The 27,008-nt window shown below is 43.0% G+C and overlaps 1 protein-coding gene across 1 annotated transcript; it reads right to left on the bottom strand.

Annotated features, from left to right (window-relative positions):
- Positions 1 to 2,492: 2,492 nt before the first annotated feature.
- On the bottom strand, positions 2,493 to 26,413 carry tshr (thyroid stimulating hormone receptor). Its single transcript, XM_036549318.1, has 10 exons — positions 26,244 to 26,413; positions 16,546 to 16,617; positions 14,787 to 14,861; positions 9,823 to 9,897; positions 9,338 to 9,412; positions 8,701 to 8,778; positions 8,265 to 8,333; positions 6,442 to 6,519; positions 4,413 to 4,601; positions 2,493 to 3,879 (listed from the first exon to the last, which is right to left on the bottom strand). Exons 1-10 carry the CDS (start codon positions 26,411 to 26,413, stop codon positions 2,493 to 2,495), a joined length of 2,268 nt encoding a protein of 755 aa, XP_036405211.1.
- Between the last annotated feature and the right edge of the window lie 595 nt (positions 26,414 to 27,008).

Raw genomic sequence — 27,008 nt, 5'->3', positions numbered from 1 at the left:
GATGCATATAATATTGTTGTATTGCATGTCCCCTCCATTCTGAAAGTCTAGTTCAGAAAAGTAACAAAGCTAATTTATTTTTTAAGGTTGGAGGTAATGGGTGGGGTGCGGTGGGGTGTGGTGGGGTGCGGGGGGGTTTACTTAAGGCTGGGATAGAGATGAAAGACCTCAAAAGTTATTAGCTAAAACAGAATTTTTCTCACCTTGGCACAAGGTTGTCTTTGTGAGGAAGCGTGAAGTATGAGAAGAAACAAATGAAATTATACAAATAGCATATTAACAAGAGTGCATGCAGCATTTTAAGGATATGAAATCTTTTGTCCTAATCTAGTCACCTTGGCTTGGGGGTACAAAATATCACATTATCTATATAGTGCACACCTTGATGATATGTATTTAGGGTATGGCTTTAAGTGAATTCCTTTGGGACTACATCTCCCATCTGTCACTTTCACTGCTGACCACAGCTTGAAGCTTGCATGCCTCACAGCCTCAAACAGTAAACTTCACCACACACTCTATGTCGCAAAATATTCCTTAAAGTTTGCCTGTAGAATTTTCCCCTCCATGTTCCTGAATATTTTTAGATGATTCCACATTCACATCGTCCAAGAAGGCTAAGGGAAGTTTTTCGTTTTGACCCGGACAGTATTTTCCAGGGCTGGCTGTCAGAAGCAGACCAACCTCTTTGGCCATTTGGCCCAAAACCCTTGCCACAAGCAAAAAGGAATTACAACACCACATTTCTCGATAGCAACAAGGAGACGTGGCCTAGATTACTTCAGATCAAAGACCTCACACCCCAGAGTTTTATAGAAAAACAGAACAAAACAGATCATCATGATTAGTGTGTTATGTTTCAGATTTACAAAATCTCCACAGTTCAGGAGCACAACAGCAGAGATTCAAACTCATGCAGTTCCTTTGGCAGTAATGGCATTTTTTTTTTTTAAATGCCAGAAAGACCTCTTGCAGTTGTTTGAAATTCCCCCCCGAAACTGTCTTGGTTAAAATGATAACCAGATGTTTTTTGGTGGTGTGGAGGTGCTCGTTTTAATCGGGGGCGAGGGTGTGAGCTCCCGCAGGGTGGAGCGGTTTGTGTGTCGGCTCTGTTTGGATTGAGACGGGTATTGGGAGTGAGAGCTATCTTCTTTGATTGTCTTAGGCAGCCATTTCCCTCTGGAAAAAGGGAAAAAACATCAATGTGCTGGAAAAACTATTAAATTCCAGCGGAATAAAAAGCTAATGTATATATTATTGTACCTGCTTCTAATTGCTAGAAAATTGCTAATAACCAAAATATTGCTGTGTATTTGCTTTGGGAATTTGATCTTAAGCTTTGGGTACCCATGTTTTATCTAAGCCCTTTAAAGAATGTTCAGTTGGAATCACTTTGTAACTTTTGGTAACAAAAGAAAAACTTGAAATGGCAGGCAGTTTAAATAGCACTCATCTGTTTGTGTGTGTATGTTTGTGTGTGTGTGTATACCATGTGTATATTTACAAAAATATATTCCTGTTTTAATTATTTATGATGTGCTCACATGACACATACATTATGTTTATACACTTTAAGATAAGGTTTTGGTACTGTGACTGAATCCTGAACAACTGACACTGCTCTGGTTGATCTAATGGACCAAATTAGTAATGAGTTTCCAGATGAGAGTGAAATTCTTCAGGAGGATTGAAAAGAATGATGCAACCCATATTAAAAATATAATGTTGTAGAAACAGCACATCTTAAGCATCGATTTGGGTAGGAAATGACTTTTATTGAGGGATTCTGTGTACTTTAACCAAAACAACAAATGAGAACAGTGTTGCTTCACTTCTTCGGGGTAAAATGTACAGATGTGATGTAACAGCAAAATCAACAATAGACACTGTACATTTCGTTTATTTTTCTTCTTCTGAAGTATAAAGCCAACATAAGACCAGCACTGAGGATCAATACAAGGCGGCCCACCTGCGTCTCAGTAAATTCGCACTGCAGTTCTGCTAAGGCTCACAGCACCTCTGTGACTCCGTCGGCCCGGCTTCCAGTTTCACCCGCAGCGCCACGTCCGCTCCCGCCCGCCACAGCGCCGCAGCCCCGGGCTCCTTTCCACGTCATGTTAAAACGTAAAATCCCAAACTCAAGGAATTCATTTTTTAATATATGTCAAAATACACTGTATACATCAGAACACATCCCTCATTGACACTTTTATACAGTATGTGTATCTAGTACATACATAGAAGATCCCACTGTAGAATATATCCTACGACATATGCATAAAATTGCATATACAGTGGTGCACAGTTATTGTAAGTGGCAATTCATGTCCTGTAATATACACCATATGTTCCTACATCTCTCAACCAAGTTTCCTTTATATTGTAGGTTTTACATTTCAGCACACAGTATAAGGCCTTGTACCACGCTTTTCTGAGGGTGGTGAAGGGGGGGGGCATTGGGCTCCCATGGGGCAGTGCTGGGTGGGGGGGAGCTACTGCTTCACAGCGGGGAGGTAGGTGCCGGCGGAGGGGCGGCCGGGGCACTCCTGCAGGGTGAGCAGGGTCTCGGCGGGCGCCCTCCTCTCCCGATCAGCCCGGCACACGCTGCTGTGCTTGGACGACACAGTCTGGCCGCGGAACACCTGGGCGCGGTGCTCGCAGAAGCCCACCTTGCTGAGCAGGATGAAGACGTCGCCGCGGAAGGCCTTGGTGAAGATGGCGTAGAGGAAGGGGTTGGCGCAGGAGTTGAGCGGGTAGAAGAGCACCAGCAGGATCTTGGAGTTGGAGACGGTGATGAGCGGCCGGTCCAGCACGGCCGACAGGGCGTAGAAGGAGATGGGTGCCATGCACAGGAAGTCGGTGAAGATGAGCACGGCCATGCGCTTGGCGATGTGCGTGTCCTTGCTGCTGGAGTGGTAGCGCGGGCTGCGCACGGCGCAGTAGATCTTGACGTAGCAGGCGCAGATGACCACGAAGGCCAGGATGTTGAGGCCGAGCACCGAGACGATGTAGACGCGGGCGGCGGCTGTCTGCGTGTCCATGGGCAGGCAGATGCTCACCTTCTGGTAGCTGCTGACGCCCACCAGGGGGAGCAGCGCCAGCAGCAGGCAGAAGGCCCAGCCGGCGAGCATGACGGCGGCGGCGTGCGCCAGCCGCGGCTTGCGGTCCAGCCGCATGGCGAAGGTGATAGCGTGCCAGCGCTCCAGCGTGATGGCGGTCAATGTGTACACGGACAGCTCGCTGGCGAAGACGGTGAAGAAGCCGGCCGCACCGCAGCCGTGCCCCGTCTGCCAGTCGATGGCGTGGTTGTAGTACTCGGACTGCGTGTGCAGGTCGACGGAGGCGATGAGCAGCAGGTAGACGCCCATGCAGAGGTCGGCGAAGGCCAGGTTGCACATGAGGAAGCGTGAGACGGACAGCTTGTAGTGGCTGCTGAGAAGGATGAGCAGCACCAGCAGGTTGCCCAGGACGGCCAGGAGGCTGACGAACCAGACGGACACGCGCAGGAAGCCGGAGCCCATGATGTCCTCGCAGGGGTTGAACTCGTCCGGGACGGGGGCGCAGGCCACCTCCTCGGCCTCCTCGCACACCACGTAGTCGTAGCGGCTGTCGAAGTCCTGGCCCGTGTCCTCCTGCGGGTTCTTCAGCGTCTCGCCGAAGCCCACGTCGCTGTCGTCGGGGCGGCTGCCGAAGTAGGCGTGGTAGCGCAGGCCGCCGTGGAAGTCACGGCGGTCAGGGGGCTCCGCCAGGAGGATCTCGTCGGGGTCCCCGTCCTCGTCCGGGTGGTCCTGGCGGACGGGGAGTCGGAACGCGCTCACCGACCGTTTCTGGTGCTGGTCATAGAAGGCGGTCAGGTTGCAGATGATGTAATCCCAATATCTGTGGCGTTAGATGGACACAACCTGATTCATAAGTGTCTGGCATATTACTGCAAGTTAAAAAAAACTGAGCAACATTTTGGATGAGTTTGTTCTGTTTTAAAGGCATATTCAGGTAACTGGAAGGAATAAAAAGAGTAACATACTGTAGCCAGTTGTGAGAGAAGAGAAGTTCCTCCTTTTGAACATAATATGTATTTGAGTGTAGACACTTATTGTCATGCGTCCTCCCTGGAAACAACTGCAGTGAGTGGATGCATTAATGGGCAAGGTCTATGATTCTGTCCTTAGTGGATGGGTTCAAAGGCTTTAGCTCACACTTAACAGCTCACAGCTAACACATAATGCCAGCAGACTGGCTATTGATGCTAATTATCCATTCAGCTTGTGGAGAATACGAGGTCCAATATGAGACTCTCTCTGCCTCTGCTTTCCTCAGACCAACAACCCAGAGTCCTTGTCCTATTGTGAACCGCAGGGTTCTGGGGGGGTCCTCAGGAAAAGAGGATGGAGCCCCCATGCTCCCGCACCTACCCCCGCTTCCTCTTCAGGTTCTTGAACGCGCAGCAGTGGCTTGGGTAGGTGAGGTCGGCGTTCGTCAGGTGTCGGAAGGTCTTGACCGGCGGGAGCTTCTTCAGGGTCCACGTGTCCCGAGCCATGAGCGTCCGCAGCGAGTCCAGCCCCCTCGTGGGCAGGGAGGTCACACTGGTAAGGGACACGTCACTGCCGCGACAACGAAGGACGGGGGTCACGTGTGTGCGTGCGGGGGTACGTGTGCGTGCTGGTGGTGCAGAAACAGAATAGCTCCCTTTCAAAAGGCAAATGGGGAGGGGGGGTGGGGGGGGGGGGACGACAATGGGACCTGGAATGTCTCCAAGCATTTAACAGTGTATCTGTTGCCAGCATATTTCACTAATTGTATCATCGCCAGTCTGCTTTAAAGCTTGCTGTGTGAGACTACTAATTGCAGTACATTAAACACTTATTTGCCTCGATTTTCATTACGTTTTAGCCAATGCTGCCAGTCTGTGGTGCTCATTTTCACATTCTCAGCCTATTAAACAGCTGAGGAGGTTTCTTTTTTGCTCCATCTTAATGGAACACAAAATAGAGAACGTGCCTCTGGTTCCTGAGCAACAGGAAAGACATGCTCCCATCTTTAACCAATTACACCGCCTTTTTTTCAGTGAGGCACCGTCTTAGCTGAAACAAATGTACCCTTCTCTGAAAGGGCCGTTAGACCTGGTCTGTACCGCGACTGGCAAAGGTGGTCGAGTTGCTGGAGTCAGGTAAAACACACTACAGGTCAAGGGAGCACTCTGCTCCATTTTGGTCTACATCACATGTGTGAATTTAATAAAGGTACATACGTTTGTTCTGGAATTTATTCTTTCTTTAAGTTAAATGACCTGCACCATAGGCTCCTTTGCATCGCTGTCCAAACATGAAGTTAATTACATATATCTCTAAGCAGTTGATAAATTTCCGATTCGCTCTCCTCCCGGGATGTTGTGTAACTTTTGTGAAAAAAAAAAAAGATCACCTCAGCTGCGAGGGTCTGATTTTGTCATTGGAGATAGTTGGACGATGACCTCATGACGATGACTTCACTCCAACATGTCCAGGAAAGGACTCTCAACAATAAAGTTATTAAAGTGCAATGATTTAACCAGATACGCTTTTCAGAGCTGATAGAGGGGGTAAGGTTTCGGCAAAAAAACGTCTTCTGGGGGAAAAAAAAAGGCCGAAGGATATTTCGACAGCCAGTGAGTCACCAAAAAAAGAAAAACTATTTATAATTTAAGCTTTCTGAGTTTTCGCTTAAGTTGGAATGGCTTGGCGGAGGCACGAGGTACCGTTTGTGTAGGAAGTGCTTCATGCACGTTACTGGAAGAATGCGAGGTCAGATTACTCTCATTTTCCTGATGGAAGCACAGCTGCCGTCAGCTGCTCACACCCTTCCCAGGATGCCCCAGTGTCATGCCTCAGTGCCATCTCTTTAGCCGGCCATTAAAAAACGAAATCGTTTTTACTGAAGCAAATTTCTCTGAATAAAAATAAGTCAAGAAAAAAAATAATAAGATAAAAATATATATTTTTAAAAAATCTAAGAAAGGTTCAATTTTTCAGCCACTCTGGAGGAAGCACTGCTCTTCCTCAGTTTCAATTTATGGTTATCTAGCCCCATACAAAAAAAAAATTATACTTTGAGAATATATTTTAGAATAGAATATATAGCTTTTTAGCTCAGTTACTATATTTAAAATGTAAATTATTGACATTTTGGGATATTGTAATGCATTTCTGCTTTGTAGTAATATGATTTAACTGTGTTTCCAATATATTCTATTTCTATTCTATTTCCCAGTATATTACAATATATTTCATTTCAACATGAGATAAATCATCCCAGAAAGTGGAAAAGATAACCCGTCATCAACCAATTTGATACTGTTAAATATAATATATATTGCCATTTTGCTCCTCGGCCTCATTTACAATGCTGAAGGCACATGGATGTAACTTTTCAGAGTGCGTGCCGGTCTGGCCCTCGAGTACTCACAGTAGCGTGGGTCCGCTGATGGTGCCAGCAAATATTCGCTCGTCTATCCTGACCAGGTGTTTGTTTCTGTGGAGGTACCTGTAGAAAAAAAAGAGGGGGTTGGTTGGGGGCAGAGGTCATGGCCCTGTGGTACCTTTGATCTCGCACCTCTGACACGCCCTTCTGTGACAGCGTGAAGCCCGTGAGAACCGCGTCCTGGCGAAAGGTGTGCACCTCAGCCCTCTCCCGTGTTTACTCTTTGGATAGCGGCCTGTCCAAAGTGTTGTTTTAAATTAGCAGGAGAGGGCACTTCTGAAACACGCTGCACTTTTAAAAATCGCTAAATCGAATTGTAATAATAAACTCGAAGGGTCAGTGTTTGTCTTGGTTTTAGCGCTTAGGAATTGTGTTATTTTTTTTTAACACAGTCCATGTGCAGGGCCAACACAAACACCGCTATGGTAAAACTCACAGAAGAGACTGCAGGATTGCTTAATTATATCCCCTTTAGGACTGAATTGGTGGGGGGGAGACTGGGGTGTAAGGGGCAGACGAATATTAATATTTCATATCCTGACAGGAAGGCTTCGTAGGGACATGCTAAAAAAGAGAGGTATGAAGTGGAGAAGAACAAGAGCGATTTAACAAAGAGGGACATTTTTTTTTTCGATTTCCTAAGGGGAAGTAGGAGTCACACATGGCGACTTACTGAAATCCTCTTTTTGAAAAAAGTTAATTTTCCCATGAGAACGGGTGCTCCTTTTTTAAATGGAGACTGAGAGATTCTTTTCCATTTAATGTGTTAAAAGCACCCTCAGTTCCCTTGACAATGCACTACAATCTCAACTAGAGATATGAATGTATGTCACTAATGTGTAAATCCTGTCAAAATCTGGTCTTTCAGAGCATGTGAACCTATAGGTGCTGTGCATGTATACACAAAACTGACCTGCACTAACAGCTGACCCCGCATTACATCCTAGGGATTAAACTGCAGAGTGTTATATAATTAAATTAGAGGAACTGATGCAAAATGAGGAACAGACACCATTGCACTCTCCAAGAATCGACTATTCCTCCTTCCAATCTAATAAAGTCTAAATAGAAGTCTGCATTTGTCTAAATTTGAAAAGGGGGGAGGGGGGGGTCATCAGTGTCATTAATTAAGACACATTGCAAAATGTTTCTGTGTTCTGTATTAGATTATTTATCTGGAATAAAGACAGTTTGCATGTTTCTATTTAATAATACGTTTTTGAAATAAACAAAACAGGAAAAAAAAAACTTTTTTGGAGATACAGAAAATAACTTTATATCAATATGAAAAAAATTTATATAAGGGGCAGCAGTGTGGTGTAGTGGTAAACAGCAGGGCTTTTGAAGAAAGGTTGTTAGTTTGATTCCCTGCTGGGGCATTGCTGTTGTACGCTTTGTCAAGACATTAGGCCACAATGGCCTTTGTAATCATCCAGTTGTATAAACAGATAAAATCCTAAAAAATAATCCTAAAGAGAAAATGCAGGGCAGAATTAACAGGAGTCTCTGTTTCCTTATTCTGAGGTCAAAATTAACTGGAGCATCAGCTTCCTGATTCTGAGATCAATATCACCAGGAGTCTCAGATTCCTGGCTCTGAAGGTATAATTAACTGGAGTCTCAGTTTCTTGATTCTGAGTTTTAGTGAGTTTCTGTGGCTCCTGAATTTAAGGACATTGTGAAAGTGAGTTTTTGTGGCTCCTGAATCTGAGGACAGAGCAAACACAAGTTTTAGTGGCTTGTGATTCTTTGGGCAGGAAGCCTCAGCAATGGATCCAGATGTCTGGATAGTATGAGAGGGCCTCTTACACAGCATCCAGTTTGGTCCCGTTGAAGGCATTGGGGTGGATCTCAGTGAAGCCGTTGCTGTACAGCATCCTGTTTGACATACACATTCCCAAGTTACCAGGGTGAACATGAAAATACGTTTCTCAGGTATTTTTGTCTAGAGGAACACACCTTTATTCTAGTTTTATTGTCTAGATGTGATGTGGAACTGGCCCTTAGACATTTAGCCATGAGAGAATGGAATTACGTCAAGCATGTCAAGTCACAACACTGGGAAGTAAAACTTGAAGTGATGTTGACAGTGTGAGTGGTTGAAATCTGCTCCTTCTTTTTCAATGAATGATACTTTCTTTGAGTAAGTTCTTAATGGGCCAAATGTTAGCCAACATTTACGTCAAAGGGTGTGTAGTAGCCCTTCAGTGAAAAAGACAGCTTGACTGTCAGCGCCGGTACTTACACTGACAAAACGTCATTGGTGATGCCGCGGAACGAGTTGGCTGGTATTTCTTTGATGTACGGGTGATCAGCAATTTCACTGCAGAAAGATGAAAGCCACTGTGTTGAAAACATGTTGCTTAGAAACAGGCTCATGCAGTGTGTTTCAACAAATACACCCCTAAACCATTCCAGAGCATTTTTTTGAACATGAATCATTGTGCAATATATATTGCTGTGAGTCCTAAGGGAGATCCTCTCTCAATCCTACATTGGTCGCTACCCTGCTAACACACACACACACACACACACACACACACACACACACACACACACACACACACACACACACACACACAGTTACACACTCCTGTATAAGGAGTGGGCATGGGATACAGAGAAGCTTGCAATCACAGCATCTTTTAAGACACCAGCTGATACATCCCCTCTGTAATCATCAACAAATCATAGAAGTAAGACAAAAAAGGCAGTCACGCTTAGTATGCTTATGTCATTTCAGAGCTCTAGACAGCACCTGTTAAGGACTGATGCGAATGCAATGCGTGTATAAGACCTGCTGTGATTTGGGCTTGTAACAGTGGGGATGCTTACCATGGTTGGCTTGATGTAAGCCGGGGAATGAGCAAAGATTCACTTACAGTATGAAGCTGTTGTGGTCTGAGTGGATCCTTGTCAGGTCAGGGAAAGCTACAAGACCCGTGTTGAAAATCCCCCTGAAAATGATACCAAGACTTCAGTCTGAAGATTAAATTCAAAATCACTCTTTCAAAAAGTGTTTTCAAAATAATTTATCCTGAGCACTATTATTTAGGTTGTGGGTGTTGAGCAACAGGTGATCTCTGTAAAACGACTGCAGGTGTGCATCTATGTGTTGGTGAGCATGTGTCTGTGAATGTGTGGTTTGCATCTATGTGTGGCATTTACTGTTGACTGGAGCCCACGGCTACCATTGTTATTTACATTTTCTGTCATTGTTGTTCCTGATTTGTCTCCAGAAACCAAAAGGCTTAAGTGGCACTGCTTTATCTTTAACAGCACAGAAACATTTGCCATCTAAGAGGTCTTCAGTATTGAAAATACCATGGCACGAGTATGATTACGTAAAAAAGAAATCGTTGCTCACAAGTACTTCAGATTTGGCAGGTTCTTAAAGGCCTCCGGATGGATGTATGACAAGCTCCTGGCATTCCGTATTTCTCTGGAAATGAAACACATTTACGCACATTGTCAGCAGTCAAACAACAGTGAAATCTGTTCCAGCAACCCTTGTGTTTGTTTTTCTAGACACCAGAACGATTGCACCATTTTAATATTAAAACCTCACTTGTCATGTTTAGCCTCCATCCACAGCCAATCTTGTTTTAGGAACAATAAATGAGCTGTAAAAATGGTCCAGATTATGTTTAAACTATTTAAACAGTTTAAAACTAAAAAAGCATAACTTTAGCCCAAATAGTCTGTGTGTTTTGAGGGGCAGAAGTGCTAAACACTTAAAAAAAAAACAGATAATTTTTGGCATGTGTTTGCAGTCCTCCCTTCTTACCACTGATAGTGTGGTAGGGCTTGAATAGTGTTATGCTCAGACTCACTGGTCTGGGAGTGTTGTTAGCCTGGTCTGACATTTACATTAATTCAGCAGACGCTTTTATCCAAAGCGACTTACAAGTGAAGCAGGGTACAACACAACCAAAAGCCATACAAGGAGTCACAATATTAGAAGTTCTGAACGACCAAGTTTCAATAGTTGGCCAGGCAAGGTGCAAGCTCGCTGGTAGAGATACAAGTACGTTAAACCATTAAATTTGAAGTTTTTTAAGGAAAACTGAGTTTAGGACATAAGAAATTGCTTTAGGTTGTAGTGATTTAGGTGATCAGGTGAGAAGAGCTGTGTCTTCAGATATTTCTTAAACATAGTGAGGGATTTGGCAGAACGAAGAGTGGAAGGTCATTTCACCACCGGTTGGACAACGGCAGAGAAAGTTCCAGATAGTGATTTTGTGCCACGATGTGATGGGACCACCAGAAGCCATCAGGCTGCAGAGAGTAGTCAAACACAGGCTTGTAGTAGAGCGTTCAGGCAGGTAGTGTAGCTTTGTTGGTAGTTCTGAACGCAAGCAGCAAGGCCTTGTACTTGATGTGGGCAGTTCCAGGGAGCCAGTGGAGTGAGACACTGTACTGCCAGATTCAACAAACAATTTTTCTCTTTGAACCTGTCCACCTTCCCTGTTCACATTAATTCAGATTCCGGGTGTGTGCACATATACCATTCAACACTGTGTTTGATGTTGCCTTTGAATATAGAGGTAACACTTTTACATTATATTACATTCATTTATCAGACATTCTTATCCAGAGCAACTTCCACACTTAAGGACCTCAGGCTGTACTCTTCTCCCTCTTGAAGAACAGGCCAAATCTATCACAAGACAGGGATAAAAGGAATGTACACCCATGCTTTTATCAGGCACCTACTACAGTTCTAACCAATCAGAAGCCTTCAGAAGCCGCACTTAATTATTGAGTTAACACTGGCCTGCACTGACATAGGAAACAGCGTGTTTAGTCGAGTGGCCGCTTTGATTTCACAACACGTGTGGTGTTTATGAACTCACGAGCTGGCCCCGCTTCACACATCTATGAAGCGGGGCTCAGCAGCAGACAACCCGCTCTGAGGAATGGGGGCCCAACCGAGCCTCCCCAACCTCACATGACCCCCGTCCCCAGGCCCAAGTTTCCATAACATCGGCTGCCAACCGCAAGCAGCTGACAGGAAGCATAACATTAATTTACGTCTGACCGTTGAAAGCAAAACGAGAGAAATATCATTAATTTGTGGTATGGCACACATGCACGTTAAACAGTGTCGAATGGGCCCCCAGAGATCCAGTCCAAATACCTGAGCAAACAGCAACACTGACACCCAAGCACAGAGACCACAGCAATGCCGAGACCCAGGGCTGCCGCGGTAACCACAGGGCCATCTAACAGGTGGTCATGGAGACGGGCCGCCATCAACGTTAAATAGCTATCACAACCATTATTGCCACGTTTGTTTATTTTTTAAATATTCTTCCATATTTATCTTCAAGTAGATATGCTCAGCATGACATATAATCTGATAAACAATTACACTGTTTTGCCATTTAATCCATTTAAACAATGGATTTAAATGTTAACACCAAATTGTCTGTGCCTGTGGAAACACTTCTGAAATTTGTAAATTCATTATAAGAGACAGGGAAGGGAAAGGGGATCGTAAACACAAAACAGGGTGAGATTTCGGCTGTTTTGTTTTATTTATAAATGGCTCCTCCATTAAGAAAACTTGGCCGTGTATGAGTATTCATATTAGTAATATAAAAATAAACAACAGTTATAGCACCATTTATACAAAACACTGTTTGCAACCCAAGAGGTTTTGCAAATTAGATTAATATATGACACAACCAAGTTAATTTTGCTAATGGCTAACTAGTTTAACTGCAGGTCAACATTATTATTCAATAAATCACTCAATCAGTTAGATTTATCCATTCAATAATGATCTGCAAAATGATTTCCAATCCAGTGTATTTTCCAATGAGTTTCCCAATCTATCCTATTTTTATGGGTTTTATGCATATTCTACTCTCGTGCTCTCCTGCTGAGCAATAGAGCAGCTGAGAGATCCGGGATCGTTAGTAGGAGCACACTGGTCTTAAATGCATATCACAGGCATTTCAGACGAGCTACCACCAATCACCAGACTCTAAATAGCAAAAAGAACTACAAAAAAAAAAAACACAATTGTAATTATGACAGCTAACTATCAACCCAGATTTCATGAACATGGCAGCCCCACAGTTTCAGTTTGAATGGATTTATTTCTGTTCTTTTGTGCTGGAAGTCGCTCTGGATAAGAGCATTTTCTAAAGGAATGTAATGTAATGTAATGTAATGTAATAGACCCAGGGATGCAAACTCATCAGGGGTGAAAAAGGTGACAAAGATGCGAACCCCTTATGGGGGTCCGGGGGCATGCCCCCCGGGAAGAAATTTTTTTAAATATCAGCCTTAAAATGTGGATTTACAGTCGATTTTAGCATGAGGATATAGGGGAAAAACTCACCCTAGAATTAATGTAATCTTACTGCTACAAAAGTAATATAAGGGGGACATCAGTTCAGGGCACTTAAAAAAAAAGAGTGCACAGATGGGTCCAAAATTGTATTAAAGCGCATTGCATCCACAATACAATAAAGTTCATCAAACAAAACAAAAACACAACAACAAATCAAATAGAAAACACAGCTTATGTTATATTTTGGTACAGAGAGGGAGAGACTGTCCTTCTAGAAAAACTGTCACAAGGTAATTTCAATCCAGCTTCTGTTGTTTTCAGTGAGCTTGGCATTTGCCCCCTTCTCAAGTGACATAATTAGCCTACTGTAACAAGCGTTCCGTTTAATCATACATCATTACATCATAAGTAACGTCCATTTTAGCTAAATGTCTACACGGTTGTCTCATTTTACATTTACATTTATTTATTTAGCAGACGCTTTTATCCAAAGCGACGTACATTTACAATTTACATACGTCTCATGAATTAGTCTCATGCTCCAAAACAAATTGTGGTTATGACAGTATTAGCCTTGCTAATATTATCTTAGCATAAAGAAAATGGAACCATCAGGGGCTAACTTTAATGTTAAGTTGGCACTTTGGCTGAGGAGCTCAGCTTATGTTGTAATTGTCGGCAAAATGGTAACATTAGTAATGTTACGGTCACACTGGTGCGATTTGCCATTTAGCCCGTATGCTAAAACTGGTGTGATTAGAACACTAGATTGGAAAAATCTAGATTGGAAAGATTGGAAAAGGAAGGATGAAGCCTGGTGCTGCATTAATAGGAGAAAAGTTATGTGGGCAAGGGCTTCTGCTGGGGGCCTATGTAACGACATCAGTTCTCACAGCTCTTGCAAGCCTGGCCCTGGATTTAAAATTATACCTGCTCTTTCTTCATTCATACAGTGTGTGAAGGAGAGCCTTCATCACCTCTCCCTAGAGACTTTGGCTGCATCCAAATACCCATACTGCCATACTATATAGTATGCAAAAAGCAGTATGTCACAATCCGTAGGGTGTCCGAATACTCAGTGGGCATTTAATAGTAATCGAACGGTACCTGAATGACTACATCCGTTGAAATTTTGAAGTATGCAAATGTACTACACCACGCTATCCCATAAGTCAGCTGGAGCCCGAATAACTGAAGAAGAAGAATTCCCAAAGAAAAAGAGAAAGAAGACAGCGATGTAGTCAATTTGGTTAAGTTAACAAATCAGTTAGCTTGTTACGTAACGTTAGCTTTTCATTTTACCTCAGGTTGACAGTCAGCTAAGTAAAGCAGTAAAATAAAGTAAGTAATGTAAGTAAAGCATTTTTAAAACATGTAAACATCAGAGGTCAAAGGACAGGTAAGCTGGTGGCAGAGTACATCCGAATTGTGTCCTTTCTACTCGCTTGCATACTCATATAACATACTACAATAACGGTCAGGTAGTACATTCTTAACCGAAGTTAGTACATACAGAGCATTCGGATGCAGCCTAAATGTTGATTGTTCGCATGTGTGTAATTGGTTTGGGAGAAGCAGCCTATTGGCTAATGAGTCACACCTGAGTAATTGAAGGTTGAGCCTTCCTTCCTGCTCTCCAGCCACACCTGTATTTAATCAACCCTCAATTACCCAGGTGTAACTTGTTAGCCATTAGGCTGCTTCCCCCAAACCAATCACCCACATGATTAAAAAAACTCAACCAATCACACATAACAATCTGCATAAGACTATGTACAGATAACACTGAAGTCCCATTCATTGGCTGCTAATTATTGAATGGCTAACTGTAAGGCACTGCAACAGAATCTTTAATTGAAGGAAACACCATGGGGACTCTTTAATGTGTAATGTAGAGGGTTTCAGAGAGGCACATCTCTTGGCATTTTGAAATTTCTACAGTGAACTTTATAGAATCATCTGGCAAAAACATTGTTGTACCTGTAAATGAAAAATGAAAGAAGATGGCATGTCTCTCTCCTACTCACATATGGACGATCTTCATCAGGTTAGAAAAGGAATGTCTGTCCAGCCTCTTCAAAGTCACATCTACTGATATATGTCTGAAAAAAACAAACAGCAGTTATAGGTTTTGTCCCTGTTAGACAAGGATCCCAGTTTTTAACTCCTACCCCCCCACTCACCTTTTTTTTTTCAGGTTACGGCGTATCAGTGGTGAGCAGTATTTTGGATAGGATGGTAACAACCAGTTGCTGGTTCTAGAAGATTGTATGTGTGGTTGCATGACCACTGGTGAGTCTCAATTGTTGACATGTATTTCACCAGTTGGGATGTTCCACTTGCTTTGGAGATACTTACCCAGAATTCCAATCTTAAGTGCAAAAAATATTGGAACTGACCATATATTACATAATGCTGCAGTGGCGTGACTTGTTGGTGACAGATGATGTTCAAGATGCTTAAACTCTAGAATATGTATAATTATGTTTCTTCAAAACTGAGCACTGAAACACTATGCACAAGGAGTCAGTAGTTAACTGAAAATGCATTTGTGAAAAGCCCTTCAAGAAAAGCTTTAAAAATCACACCTTGTGAATCAGCCCGATGATCTCTCCGAAATACATTTTTCACCTAACTTTTGGGAAGGCTGCTGTTCAGCGATGAAAACAAACCACTAGACATACACCATAAAACTTTTACATGTCTGTAATCGAGGTGTAAAACTCTGGCTTAACAACAAAACAACACACTAGAGATACCTAAGCAATGGTAAAACAGATCTGAATATATCTAACAATTCACTTTGATACTATGAAATGCAATATGATTCAATATGATACATTTTGATATGCAATATGATGCAACATGATTCAACATAAACACTTATTTAGTGTTTTTAGAGAAATGTAGAATATCTAAGCAGTCGTACATAATGTTCAATGGAAATTACATTGAACACTCAAAGAAAACTAAGATTGTTGCAAGTGTTCTAGTTTTCATCATTGCTGCTATAACATGGATAAAAATAAATCAATCAAAAATCAGTGGCATGGATCGATTCTCACATGCAACATTGATGCAGCTGCATTGTAGTTTTGGTACCGACGCATCAGTAGGAATCAAAGTATTGAGTCGAGTTCCAGACCTACTCATTGACTCCATATGTGACTACATATGGAGGCAATGAGCTTCCCAGGAGCTCCAGACTGCAGCAAAGTGTATATTACATTGGAGCCTCAGGCACATATGCTGCTCGGAGGATCGAGTGGTGCCCTGTGGGGATCTGGTGCTGGGAGCAGGCCCCTGGATGAGAGAAGCTTTCCAGCCGTTCTTCTGGAATAGAGCGGCAATCCCTGCAAGGCCTGCATGTTTGACATTCCTGCGCTGGGAGTACATTAGCACCATCCGGGGATGCTCTTGTACCCTAGCCAGCATGGAGAGCTGGCAGGGCAGGTGTGGAGAGGATCCGCTTGATGGGGAGTGTCTTTGCTGGAGAGTTTTAAAGTTCTGACTTGATTCTCAAAATCCTTTTTTCGTTACTTTAAATGCATCTTGATTTTGACATTGAGGAGTATCCTTAGTCACCCTCCAATCTCAAGGGTGTTTCTTCTGAAAAGTTTCAGCACGGATCAGAAACGTATTATTAGTCTTGTATATAACATACAGAATTTTGAATGGCACACACCACACACCTGCTGGGTGTGCTAGCTGCATGGAATTTGCACGCCATTGGTCTGATCTGATTGACCAGCTGTGCTGATTGGTGCATGGGAGGCGCTTACTCACATCCATGAAATGTTGACCATGTTTGCGAAGGCGTCCGGCGGGATGGAGGTCAGCCGTGTCTCCTCGAGCCACCTGCTCGTGAGAAAAGAGGCAGGTTAGGATGACAAAACCACAGCAGGCATGCTAAGGCTTTTCATCTCTGCCTGCTAACTCATAGCACCGCTCCTTTGGAGTCTGGAGCACTTTAAATTAGAGGGAAGCAGCTGGTGCTCACATTAGCAGTCCTTGCCCTTCTGCCTTTAAGTCCTTGAATTCAAACTACTCAGAGCTCTTGACAGTCAAACATGTATTCAACACTTAGGAGATATGTGTCTTATGGAGTACAGGAAGACAACACTTTCTTTTGGAGGAGGGAAAGTAACAGCCCATGCAGCCAAAGGATGAAAAATGAGTGGATAACTCAGGATTTAAATTGATTCAATTTCACACACAGAACCCAAACTGTAATAAAAACGTATTGTTGATGAGAACTTTCTCCTTCCCGCAATTTAACGCTGCCAAATACTGATAAATTGCCTGTTTCTAGTTACAGCTTACTCAAAATTTTTCTTTGCACCCCCCCCCCCCTCTTGCATAGATGAAAAGTGTCTTTGATGTGTACGGTGTAAAACCCTGTCATAGTAACATTGGGGGAAAACAAAAGTTTAGGACCGAAATGGACTCGCAAACTCAGCCAAGTCAAACAGAGTCTGGGCCTCGTTTCCACCTGGAAGGAGGTAGACCAAAGCAATTCCAGGCCATGCTGCTAGCCTCAGAATGTGTTTATTCTTCACATCCAGTGCTGGGGCCTAACTGTTAAAGACCCAGACTTGTAACCAGGAGGTCACTGGTTCAATTCCCAGATGGAGCGCCCTTGCTATAGCCAGAAACGAGGAGCGTATCCAGAATAGCTTCAGTAAATATCCATCGTCCTTGGACAGGAATGCTTGCCATACAAATATATACTGCAATCGTGTGTATGTTTGTTCTACAGCGTGGTGCTCTGTGGTTAATTTGTTCCACAATGCGTCTGTTATGTCATGCTCTGCTGCATATGTTGTGTTTCTGTCAACCAATCACCCTTTCTTGACTGGTTAATCAATTAGCTGCATGTATCCACACTGGTGCTTTTCCCAGAATCCCGCTGCAGTAAAACATTTTTGAGCGCGGGGACACGTGGGAAATCTTCAGATGCAAGGTATCGTATTTTCCCAAAAAAGGCCAAACTGGATTGGAATACTTAACTAATCAGGACCAGAGGTTGGAGCAAACACCCGACAGATGCGCCAGCCCTCCAGAGTTTGACACTCTCGCTGCGGAGTGCGTTTCAGGGTGTGCGGCCACAGGTAGTTCCTGTTAAGGGCATTATAGTGTTGCTGTATGTGTGTGTGTCCGGGTGTGCGGTGCACGCATGCTATAATATGCGGAACAATGGGGCAATTCAGGACTGAATGCTGGCACATGTGCGGCCGGTTAAACTCAGAGGGCCCGAGCGAGAGGCGCTGTCTCTGACAAATGAAAACAAACACGGTGACGCTGAGCAGGCCCGTTACCGCGCGCCCACCGCCGGCGTTTAACTTCGTTACGAACTCAAATAATCGGAGCGCCTCCACGCCGCGCACGGAAGGGTCCCGCCGAGGCCGCCCGGGAGGGGGCCCGTGCTATCGAGGGTCGATCGCGGAAGCGGACGTGTGGGAAACTGTTTGAAACGGGATCCCTGGCCACAAAGCAATGACAAGAAAATGAATACTGATAAGGCTCTTATCTCCTGCCACCGAGACAATTTACACCATTCAGATTCAGCGTCCCTGCATACACGCAATCACACATGAACTATATCAATTGGGCATCTTGGTCCTCTGCTGTTTATGAAATATGATACGCCGTGAAAGTCAAAATCAGAAAAATTTTTCAGTGAGCACGGAACAGTGCATGTATGCGTGACTTCAGTTCAGTCCCTCTCGGTGTTTTTCCTCTTCTATTTGGGGCTGCTCTGATGGTGTGACATAGCATGGGACATCACAGCATTAGGATTACGGATTACTAATGCAGCAAATCTGATGTCACTGTACACATCACACTTCAATAAAACGACACTTGGAGCCAACAGACAGACAGAGGTTTTTACTGACAGGACAGAAGAATTAGTTAAGGGATGTGTCAATGTATCGGCATCTTTCGTCAGCAATGGATGTCCTCTCCACCTCTAAATTTAACAAGATTTAGACCTCAACCCATGAATACAATTCTGTTACATTTATCGAGCATGCTGTCACCTGTCTAGTGACTAATCCATGACATTTGTGTTCCTCAAGTTCACATAAGACCACACCAAGAGCTTTCTTAACTCAAGCACCCTGTGTAGCATCTGTACACAGTAAATAGGAAATTTGAGTTGTGAAGGTGTACAGACACTGGGGGGGGGGGGGGGGGGACTTGATACTGTATCGCCTAATATCACCTTCAGATGCAGCATCAGTGGTGTTAATCCTTCGTGAAAAGCTACAGGGGCATTTAGGAAATGGTGTTCATACGTGAATAATGTCTGCAGTCCTATCCCTCCACAGATGGTAGAATGCAATTACTGTGCCATGACTCAAATTTTTCAATAGATTTAATAGTGCTATTTTAATATAGAGCCTTAAAACAAAAATATGCACATAAGAAGAAGAAGATTAAGAGGGCCGTGTGAAAGGAGATGGAGGGTTTTCTACAGTGAGCAATCCTGTTTTTCAGTGTTGAGTTTCCATCAGCAAGACCTCGTTAAATTCAACATAGCTGTTATGGGATCTATAGCTATAGCTGTTATGGGAGTTCATCATACTCCAATATTATAAGCATACCCCAATATCATTAGTATATTAAACATTGGACATATTCATTGATGATACATACTACCTCCCGAGCGATTTAATTGTCAGCATTATATCATTATTATGACTGAAAACATGTGGACAGGGAACCCGTAAAACAGGAAACCATTGCCTGTGACAAATTTTACATTTCCATACAGAGACATTAGATATTGTCCAGGTAAACCAAGGCTCTGCAATTTATCAGGAAGGATGTTTGTCTGGATATGGTCAAACACATGACAGCAATTTATCAAATTTACAATGCATTTCTCAAAATTAATATCAGATCACATTGTGGTTTGATTGTGTGGAAGCCTAAATCAGACAGGAAATCTGATGACAAAATTACATCAGATTGTATGGATATGGGATCCAGCTAAGGCACATTTGATGTGTATTTTATAAGGACAGAATCAAGCCCTGGAATCCAGATGGTTTGCAAAAGTTTATAAAGCAGTTGCCCTTTCCCAGTTAATTATGCTGTTCTTGGACTTTACATCCAAATAGTATCTTCAGCTTTGCAATTTCCTCCAGTAATAAGCATGGCTAGTTTTAGTTTGGTTGTCTTTCGCCGCGTCTCCAAGATATTTTACCCTGAGCTAAACCAAACTCTGGATGGTGATATTAACCTAAAGCCATCTGTTGAAATAGCATGGATTTGCTGTTGGAAGTAAGGTCATTTTCAGTCTCTGTCCAAAGCTGAGATATGGAGCGTCTGAATGTGGGTTTGATCCTTTCTATAGTGATCTCTGGATTGTGGACAGTTTGCATACAGAGGATGCTCTTTTGCTTCATTTGGCCAAGCTTTTCCCAATCAGCAGCGCCTACTCCATTGATGTTTAGAGAATGTGCTGTGAAAGGTAAACAGTGCCTTTGAATCCACCCCCCCCACCCCTCTCTCCCTGTGCTCCGGAGCGTAGCGGCCGTCACGCTATCCAGGCCTGAAAAGAGCGTCTGCGCTTTCCGTTCCACGGCTGGCTCTCAAGAGCCCTGGCCTGCCATCAAAAAAACACTCCCTTAAACACACATTTGCGCGCCGCACTCCCCTCTCCTCCGGCACCATTCTCTACGATGTTTGTTCAACTGCGAATCACATCCCCATTTGAAGAAATGATATGATTTTCTTTTTCAAGTCCAACAAACCTGGACAATGTATAGACGTGTTGCTTCGCTGAGACACTGAAATTGATATACCCGGTTTTTTTCCTGAGGTTAAAAAATCAGAGGAGGACTACTCCGCCAGCTTTTTTGCCCTCTAGTGGCAAAACGCCATTCCTGTGGGAGCCTCTCAGTCAGTCACTCAGTCAACCTGTAGGTCAGTGAGTGAGAGGCACTGTCATATCTAGGGCTGCTTCCTTCAGTCGCAGACAAAAAACACTGAAGGCCCCACATGCAATGAGAGCACCACTTACAAACGCAGACATCAGATGCCTTTGACAAAGCCTGAATTGATTTTGCCATGTGACAGCGCTAACTCGCTTTATCGAGCTACGATCCAACTAGTCTGGACCATTAGGCAGATTGATTGGGACTGCAAAATGTTAAAACCTCCAGCTCTGCAGCGCGTGGGTTTAAAGGCTGTTTCTCCATTCAGTCACAATAAAATTTTGAAAGAAAAGACATTTGATCACTCATCTTTCCTTGTTGCCCGTATACTCTATTTGAAATTCTATATTTACTCTATCCATAGGTGCAAATAAAACATTAAATTCAAATTAAAGGTGTTGTAAAACAAATGCATTTTAATATCTTATTTCACTATAATGGATTCCTATGTAACGTTGCTACTATTTTATTAGTACATGTAGATGTCTCCCTCACATATTCAGTGTCAATAAATCCATATTTTTCTCATAATTGCCTCCTGTGAAACCCTCTAGTATTACTCCCGTGTTGACGATCAACTTCTACCTGGTGGATTGCTTTAATACTTTAAATACTACTGGCTTTGCACCATTTGTCATTCCAGAACGAATGGTCACACCTACTTGGTTCAAGCACTGAAAATGCAATAGGTAAAGAAACTATTAAATTTGTAAATAGTAAGAAAACGATGACTAAGCTCAGAATGTCATTTTTCCCTGTCCGTGCTGTGCCAAAAGAACAGTATCACACTCTCATATTGAGTTTAATCATTGCGCCACCCTCTGAACTGGGCCCAGTGAGAGGGCAACCTTAACAGAAAAGTCAGACACTTTAAATTTCTCTCTTTGGCTGTGAGACTCTCCTCGTAGAGCTGGCCTCTCCACGTTCTCACACTCAGATCTGAAAATCAAAAGCAGTTCCCAAGATGAAGTTCTAATCTATGGCACCATCTGTGTGTGAGGGATATTGATGACATAGTGACTGGCATTAGCAGCAGTTATGCCACTCGTGCTATCCAAACCTGGGGAAGCGTTTCAGTGGGTTAAATGAAATACACGCTGCCTCATTAAGCACCGGTGAACGGAATCGGTCAGTTAACGGTTGAATAAATTGTTGTTTCCATATGCACGCCGTGTTCATCTAACCCCCCTGAAACCCCATGCACCACACTATGGACCGCGTTTGTGACATCTGCAGAGCAACAGAAATTCATGGCAGTGAGAGATTTTTCGCGTGGTCAAAGAGGGTTCGCTCGACCATGACTCTGAACGGTCTTGGCGTCCCTGGCTCACTCCCTGCCAAAAGCTCCGGTTCACGGCAGAGGGGACGGGGGTGCGCGGACTGCTAAAATTCTATTTTCGTCCGCGGTGTTTTTAAGATATTTTTATCTGAATGCCGGCAGCTGCTCCCAAACGCTCTGGGAAAACTCTGTGGGAGGAAAGAAGAGACAGTGCCGCGCTTGGCCACTGCACGGGTCATCTGCGGGTCTGAATTGGATCACCGATTGTGGATAATTGCATCTGATGGGCTACGGAGGGGTAGATGGATTGGGGTATGGGATTTTTGGGGACGGGGGGGCGGGTGTGCATGCTTTGAAATTGGCACAGCGGTGGAATGTGCCATGCCATTAAATAAACAACCCGCAGGAGAATACTCAGCGTCAGATGGCATTAGCTTCGTCCAGACACTCGCCTGGATGAAGGCATCTGCCGGCCGTCCAAAACACCCCTGCAGGAATGTACTTTCAAAGGGGGCTTCTTAAATCCCCGCCACTCTCTGGTTCCTGATGGGCTGCGCTTACTCTGAGAGGAGCGGCCCCTGGAATTGTCTTAACCTCCGCTCCTGGCGTGATGGATGCACTTACTACCTGCTGAAATCTTATTACATGTTGTGTGGGTGATTAGAAGTGATGACCGGTTGCTTTGTGGTGATGAAGTTCTGTGCAGTGATTGGATGTTGTATGGTGACTGGATGCTTTGTGGTGATGAAGTGCTATGTGTTGATTGGCTGTCGTGTAGTGACTGGATGCTTTGTGGGGATTAACTGCTGGGTGGTGATTGGCTGCTGTGAGGTGATTTTATGCCGTGCGGTGATCAGACATTGTATGGTACGGATGCTTTGTGGTGGGTGGGTGCTCTGTATTAACTGGCTGTTCTAAGGAGATGTGGTAGAGTGTGGTGAGTAGACAACGTGATTGTCTGCTGTGTGAGATTGTCTACTATCAGAACATCACCACCGTATAACATTTTAGAGGTGTACCTGATGAAATTCAGGTGCATCACAAAAGCCTAGGTTATTGTCTGAAGACATACAGCAACAACATAAAAATGCTATCCAACAGTGGAAAAGTCATTCATTTTTGTACAGAATAGGAGCTTGTCAAGGGCAAACATTAAAGTATAGGTATCAGAAACATATCTGAAATAGAAATGTTTTTTTTTTTTGATTTTTGCCATTATTATCAGTTCTTTCTGTTTGTGTCCTATACCTCTCTCCTTCCATGTTTGATGTTAGAGAATTGTTTAGTTAAATTGGTACTGAAACTGAAATGAAATTTAGTTTATTAAGTTATTTAAGTTAGATAAAGTTAGATAAATCATTTTATTTGCTTTAAATTGTCTCTTGTTTCTATGGAAGGTAATGTGTAGTAAAATGTACCACCAATTTAAGCAGTTAAATTAAGCATATCCTGAAAGTCAATAGATTTAAAAAATAAAACTAACCCCCCCCCCCCCCCGCCCCAGAAGAGAAACAACACAGAAATACTTAAAGAAAAGCAATGAAAACATTTAATCAAACATTTTATTTTTTTGTTTTGTAACCTCCTTTTTACATTTCATCTGTGCTTTTCCACTTTGACATTTCTGATGCCAACACCTCTTTTTCCGATTTTACACTCCTTTTTTACATTTGACATTCCAATTAGCATCTTTCATTTTGCCACAAATTACCTTCCATATATTTCATCATTTTGTAGAAATTTGTTTTGTTATTATTATTCCACCTGCATCAATTTGTAACTTATTTTCACTTTTCATTTGCTTTACTAATTTGCTGTATTATTATCTCTGGCAATTTGATATTGATCTTATGCTGCGCACTCTGCTTGGTGATTTGAGGTGCTATAATTAAAAATGTTTTAATATTTTTTCAATGTGGCTATGTAGGCTAATTGCCCTTGACTGGCTCTTGGTAGTATTCATCAGTACCTGTGCTTTTCAACCACAGACCTAACTTTGTTCAACCCACAGAGAAAGCTACTAGTTCCATTCTTCCTCTTTTCACTCTGTTGATTGCCGCCACTCAGAGTTTAAAGAATGCAAAGGAGTCCTAGCGAACTCAATGCTGGGTAACGAGTCAGAAACAGTTCTGTGGGGCAGGACGCAGACTGGAGCGCAACATATCTGAAATCGTAAAGAAAAGCCTCCGCGGCCTCCTCGGGATTTGTGTTTAGATTTGCTTCTGCCGACCGGATTGGTGTACCATTCGGTATGGCAGGCCGTTAATCGTGATGTTACTGGCTGTCAGGTTTGCGCGGCAGAGGAAGAGTTCGTTCTAGCTCATGCTAGAAGGGGGAAAAAATGGCAAAACAGAAGGCATGCAAGGCTTCGGAGGCTGAAGGGGTTTTTCAGATGTGGCTTGAGTGCCTGAACAAGAACTCTCGACATTCTTGCAGAGCACGGTGCATGCGAGTTGTAGCAGGGTGGCGGAGGGCTGACAACAACTAGCACAGCAAAGTGCCATTTGCACTGCCGAAAATGGAGCAAACGCCAACAGTGCACTGCTTGTAGGTGCCACGCAGATATTCAAATTTCAAGATTTGTGTTAAGGTGTGGCCCTTGTAGTTGGCTGTCTGTGAATTACTTGCGGATAATATTCTTGCAGGACTGACCGGAGGAGAATATGCTGAAAACGTTCTACATAGCCATATGAAACCTGCTACACTGTGCATGCCCCAGGAAACAATATAGCGCCCCCACCTGTTTAGTGTGGGTTATACCGCGGTACCGCGGGATAAAAACATTGAGATTGCTTTGGGTTGTCCTGGGAAAATTGGTCTTTTATCCCATGTCTCTTCTGACTGGAGCACGAAACTCCCACAGCAATACACACAACCAATTATGAACTGAGGTCCTGGGCCGAACTTATACATGAACAAGAGAGAGAACAGAATACCTGCAGACCACACTGATGCCCCCAATTTACTTTAAGTATGCGGTTTAATTACAGTACGGTGCACACAACAGTTCAAACCTGTCAGTCTCCCTCAAGTATATTATGCACACAGTGTGCAAGACTTCCATACTGTTTCCTGTTGTGTTTGTCAAAGGTCCTATATGAAGTGTACTCATTCTGAAGGGTACCAATGACTGAGATTTTCCAAGAAATGGCGGCCCTCTCTGCCCATGGCACGGATCTGACCGAGAGGTGAGATGCTGGAATGCGGGAGCCACCTCTTTTCTCCGGATTCATCCCTGCCTGAGGTAAAGCTGGTAACGCACTTCCAAAAACAACTCCATTACCAGCAAGTGTACAGTGTATTTCATTTGCGCAAGGAAGAAATGAATTTGATGAAAAATAATATACTTAAAATATAAAAGAAACAGCAATCTTATGCAAACAATGTTTTCAGACATTTTTCTCCACATTTTTCCTCACTTTTTAATGTTTTCAGATTAGTGTTGCTGTGTGCAGAGAATGCATTCTCCTCTGGACCTTACACAATCCTGAGGTTGTCACAGCAACTGAAGAGTCGTTTCCCTCGTCAAATCAACAGATAGGATGCAAGATGGGGGGGTTTACCGATCTTATTTAACTAAACTGCAGTTGCAGATTATAGAATAACTGCAGTACTCAACAGCATCGTATTTTCAATTTCAAACGATGTGTTGGTAAATCTGTGCCGCATATGAATAAATATGATTAATGAAATTATATAAATGATTAAATATTGAGAAATGTAGGTATCCCAAAGGTGAGCGTCTGCCTGATTTTTCATATAGGGAGTAATTTCATTAACAGCCATAATTTCATTAAACTCGTATTATGTCATCAGATCATTCTAGTTGCCAGCTCTGCATTATTGTAATTATCTAAAAACTTCTCAGAAACATTTAAGCCTCAGATTTAATAATTTAATTTGCAAAAATGGGAATTTCGTCCCACGGCTCAGTATGTCCATTATATGTCTAATATATGTTACAAATAAATATGCGCGCAAGAACAGCAACCAGACACACACAACAGTTATAAAAAGACGACAATATTGCCTGTATGCACATCAACTCCATTTAGTCCAGTAACTGCAGACTTGTGCACACAGGCGCGCAGCCTGTGTTATCCTAGATTCAGTGCTTAGATGCGACTGAACTCCTTTGAAGTAGTTTCATTAATTAAACAGCAACACATTTCAGATATTGTCACTTTGAACTACTTTTATACAGTATAAAATAATAATAATAATAATAATAAATTGTATTATAAAATCAAAGTACTCACAGCGTCTCGGTGCTGGAAGGAAATTTAGGTATGACATCTATATCAAAGCACGAAATTGTGTACGTTTCCCACTCTGAGCATTTACAAATAGCGGGGCATGACTCGGAGCCCTTCGATGATTTTATTGTTGATGTCACAAATGTAAATAGCAGAAAAGTAATGAATTGCATTTTAGTTAGCTTACGCTGGCTATGCCAATAAATCATTCCTCAAGGCACATATCTCAGTGAGACGGACAGCATAGGTCGTCTCTTTAACCGAGCCAGTTTGCCAAGTGTTCCCCTATGCCGAAGGTAACTGACTGAAAGTATTTCCGTTGCCTTTACTTGTCGACAGCGACAAATTGAAGTTGCAGGTAGCCACTTTTTAACCACACAAGGCATGAACGTGCTCTGCTCTTTTATAGCCTACATGTTTTTAAAGAGCCTTTGCCGTGGACGCACATGTAGGCTACTTTTCTCCTATTGGCTGCAGATTTTCTGTTTGTGCGATGAAGCCTACAATGACTGGGAGGACACCGTGCGCCACTAAGTTGAGTTTCGATGCTCCCTTGTGCTGGAGATTGGAACTTACATTTTATCAAATCATGTCACTCCGCAACAATGGATAAAAGGATGTGGCTATAATTGTAGTTTCTGCACACCTTAAAAAAATCTAATTAAAATCTTGAGACGTGGAGTGTAAACGCCTATCTGCAAGCTTTTTACATTATTTTTTATTTTTTTACTTTTTACATTTTACTTAATTTACTTTCCTCCATAACAT

This window comes from Megalops cyprinoides, chromosome 17, assembly GCF_013368585.1.
Source record: "Megalops cyprinoides isolate fMegCyp1 chromosome 17, fMegCyp1.pri, whole genome shotgun sequence".
NCBI classification, from domain to species: domain Eukaryota; kingdom Metazoa; phylum Chordata; class Actinopteri; order Elopiformes; family Megalopidae; genus Megalops; species Megalops cyprinoides.
Note: the sequence above shows the minus strand (reverse complement) of the source record. Positions and strands in the feature narration are given on the sequence as shown.

Excerpts from the sequence above, each read along its gene's own strand:
- tshr (XM_036549318.1), bottom strand. The coding sequence starts at position 26,413 with ATGCAATTCATTACTTTTCTGCTATTTACATTTGTGACATCAACAATA. Across the intron at positions 9,898-14,786 it reads CTGATGAAGATCGTCCATAT|AGAAATACGGAATGCCAGGA; the intron begins GTGAGTAGGAGA and ends TTTCATTTCCAG. Across the intron at positions 6,520-8,264 it reads GGGACCAAACTGGATGCTGT|GTACCTCCACAGAAACAAAC; the intron begins GTAAGAGGCCCT and ends TTTTTTCTACAG.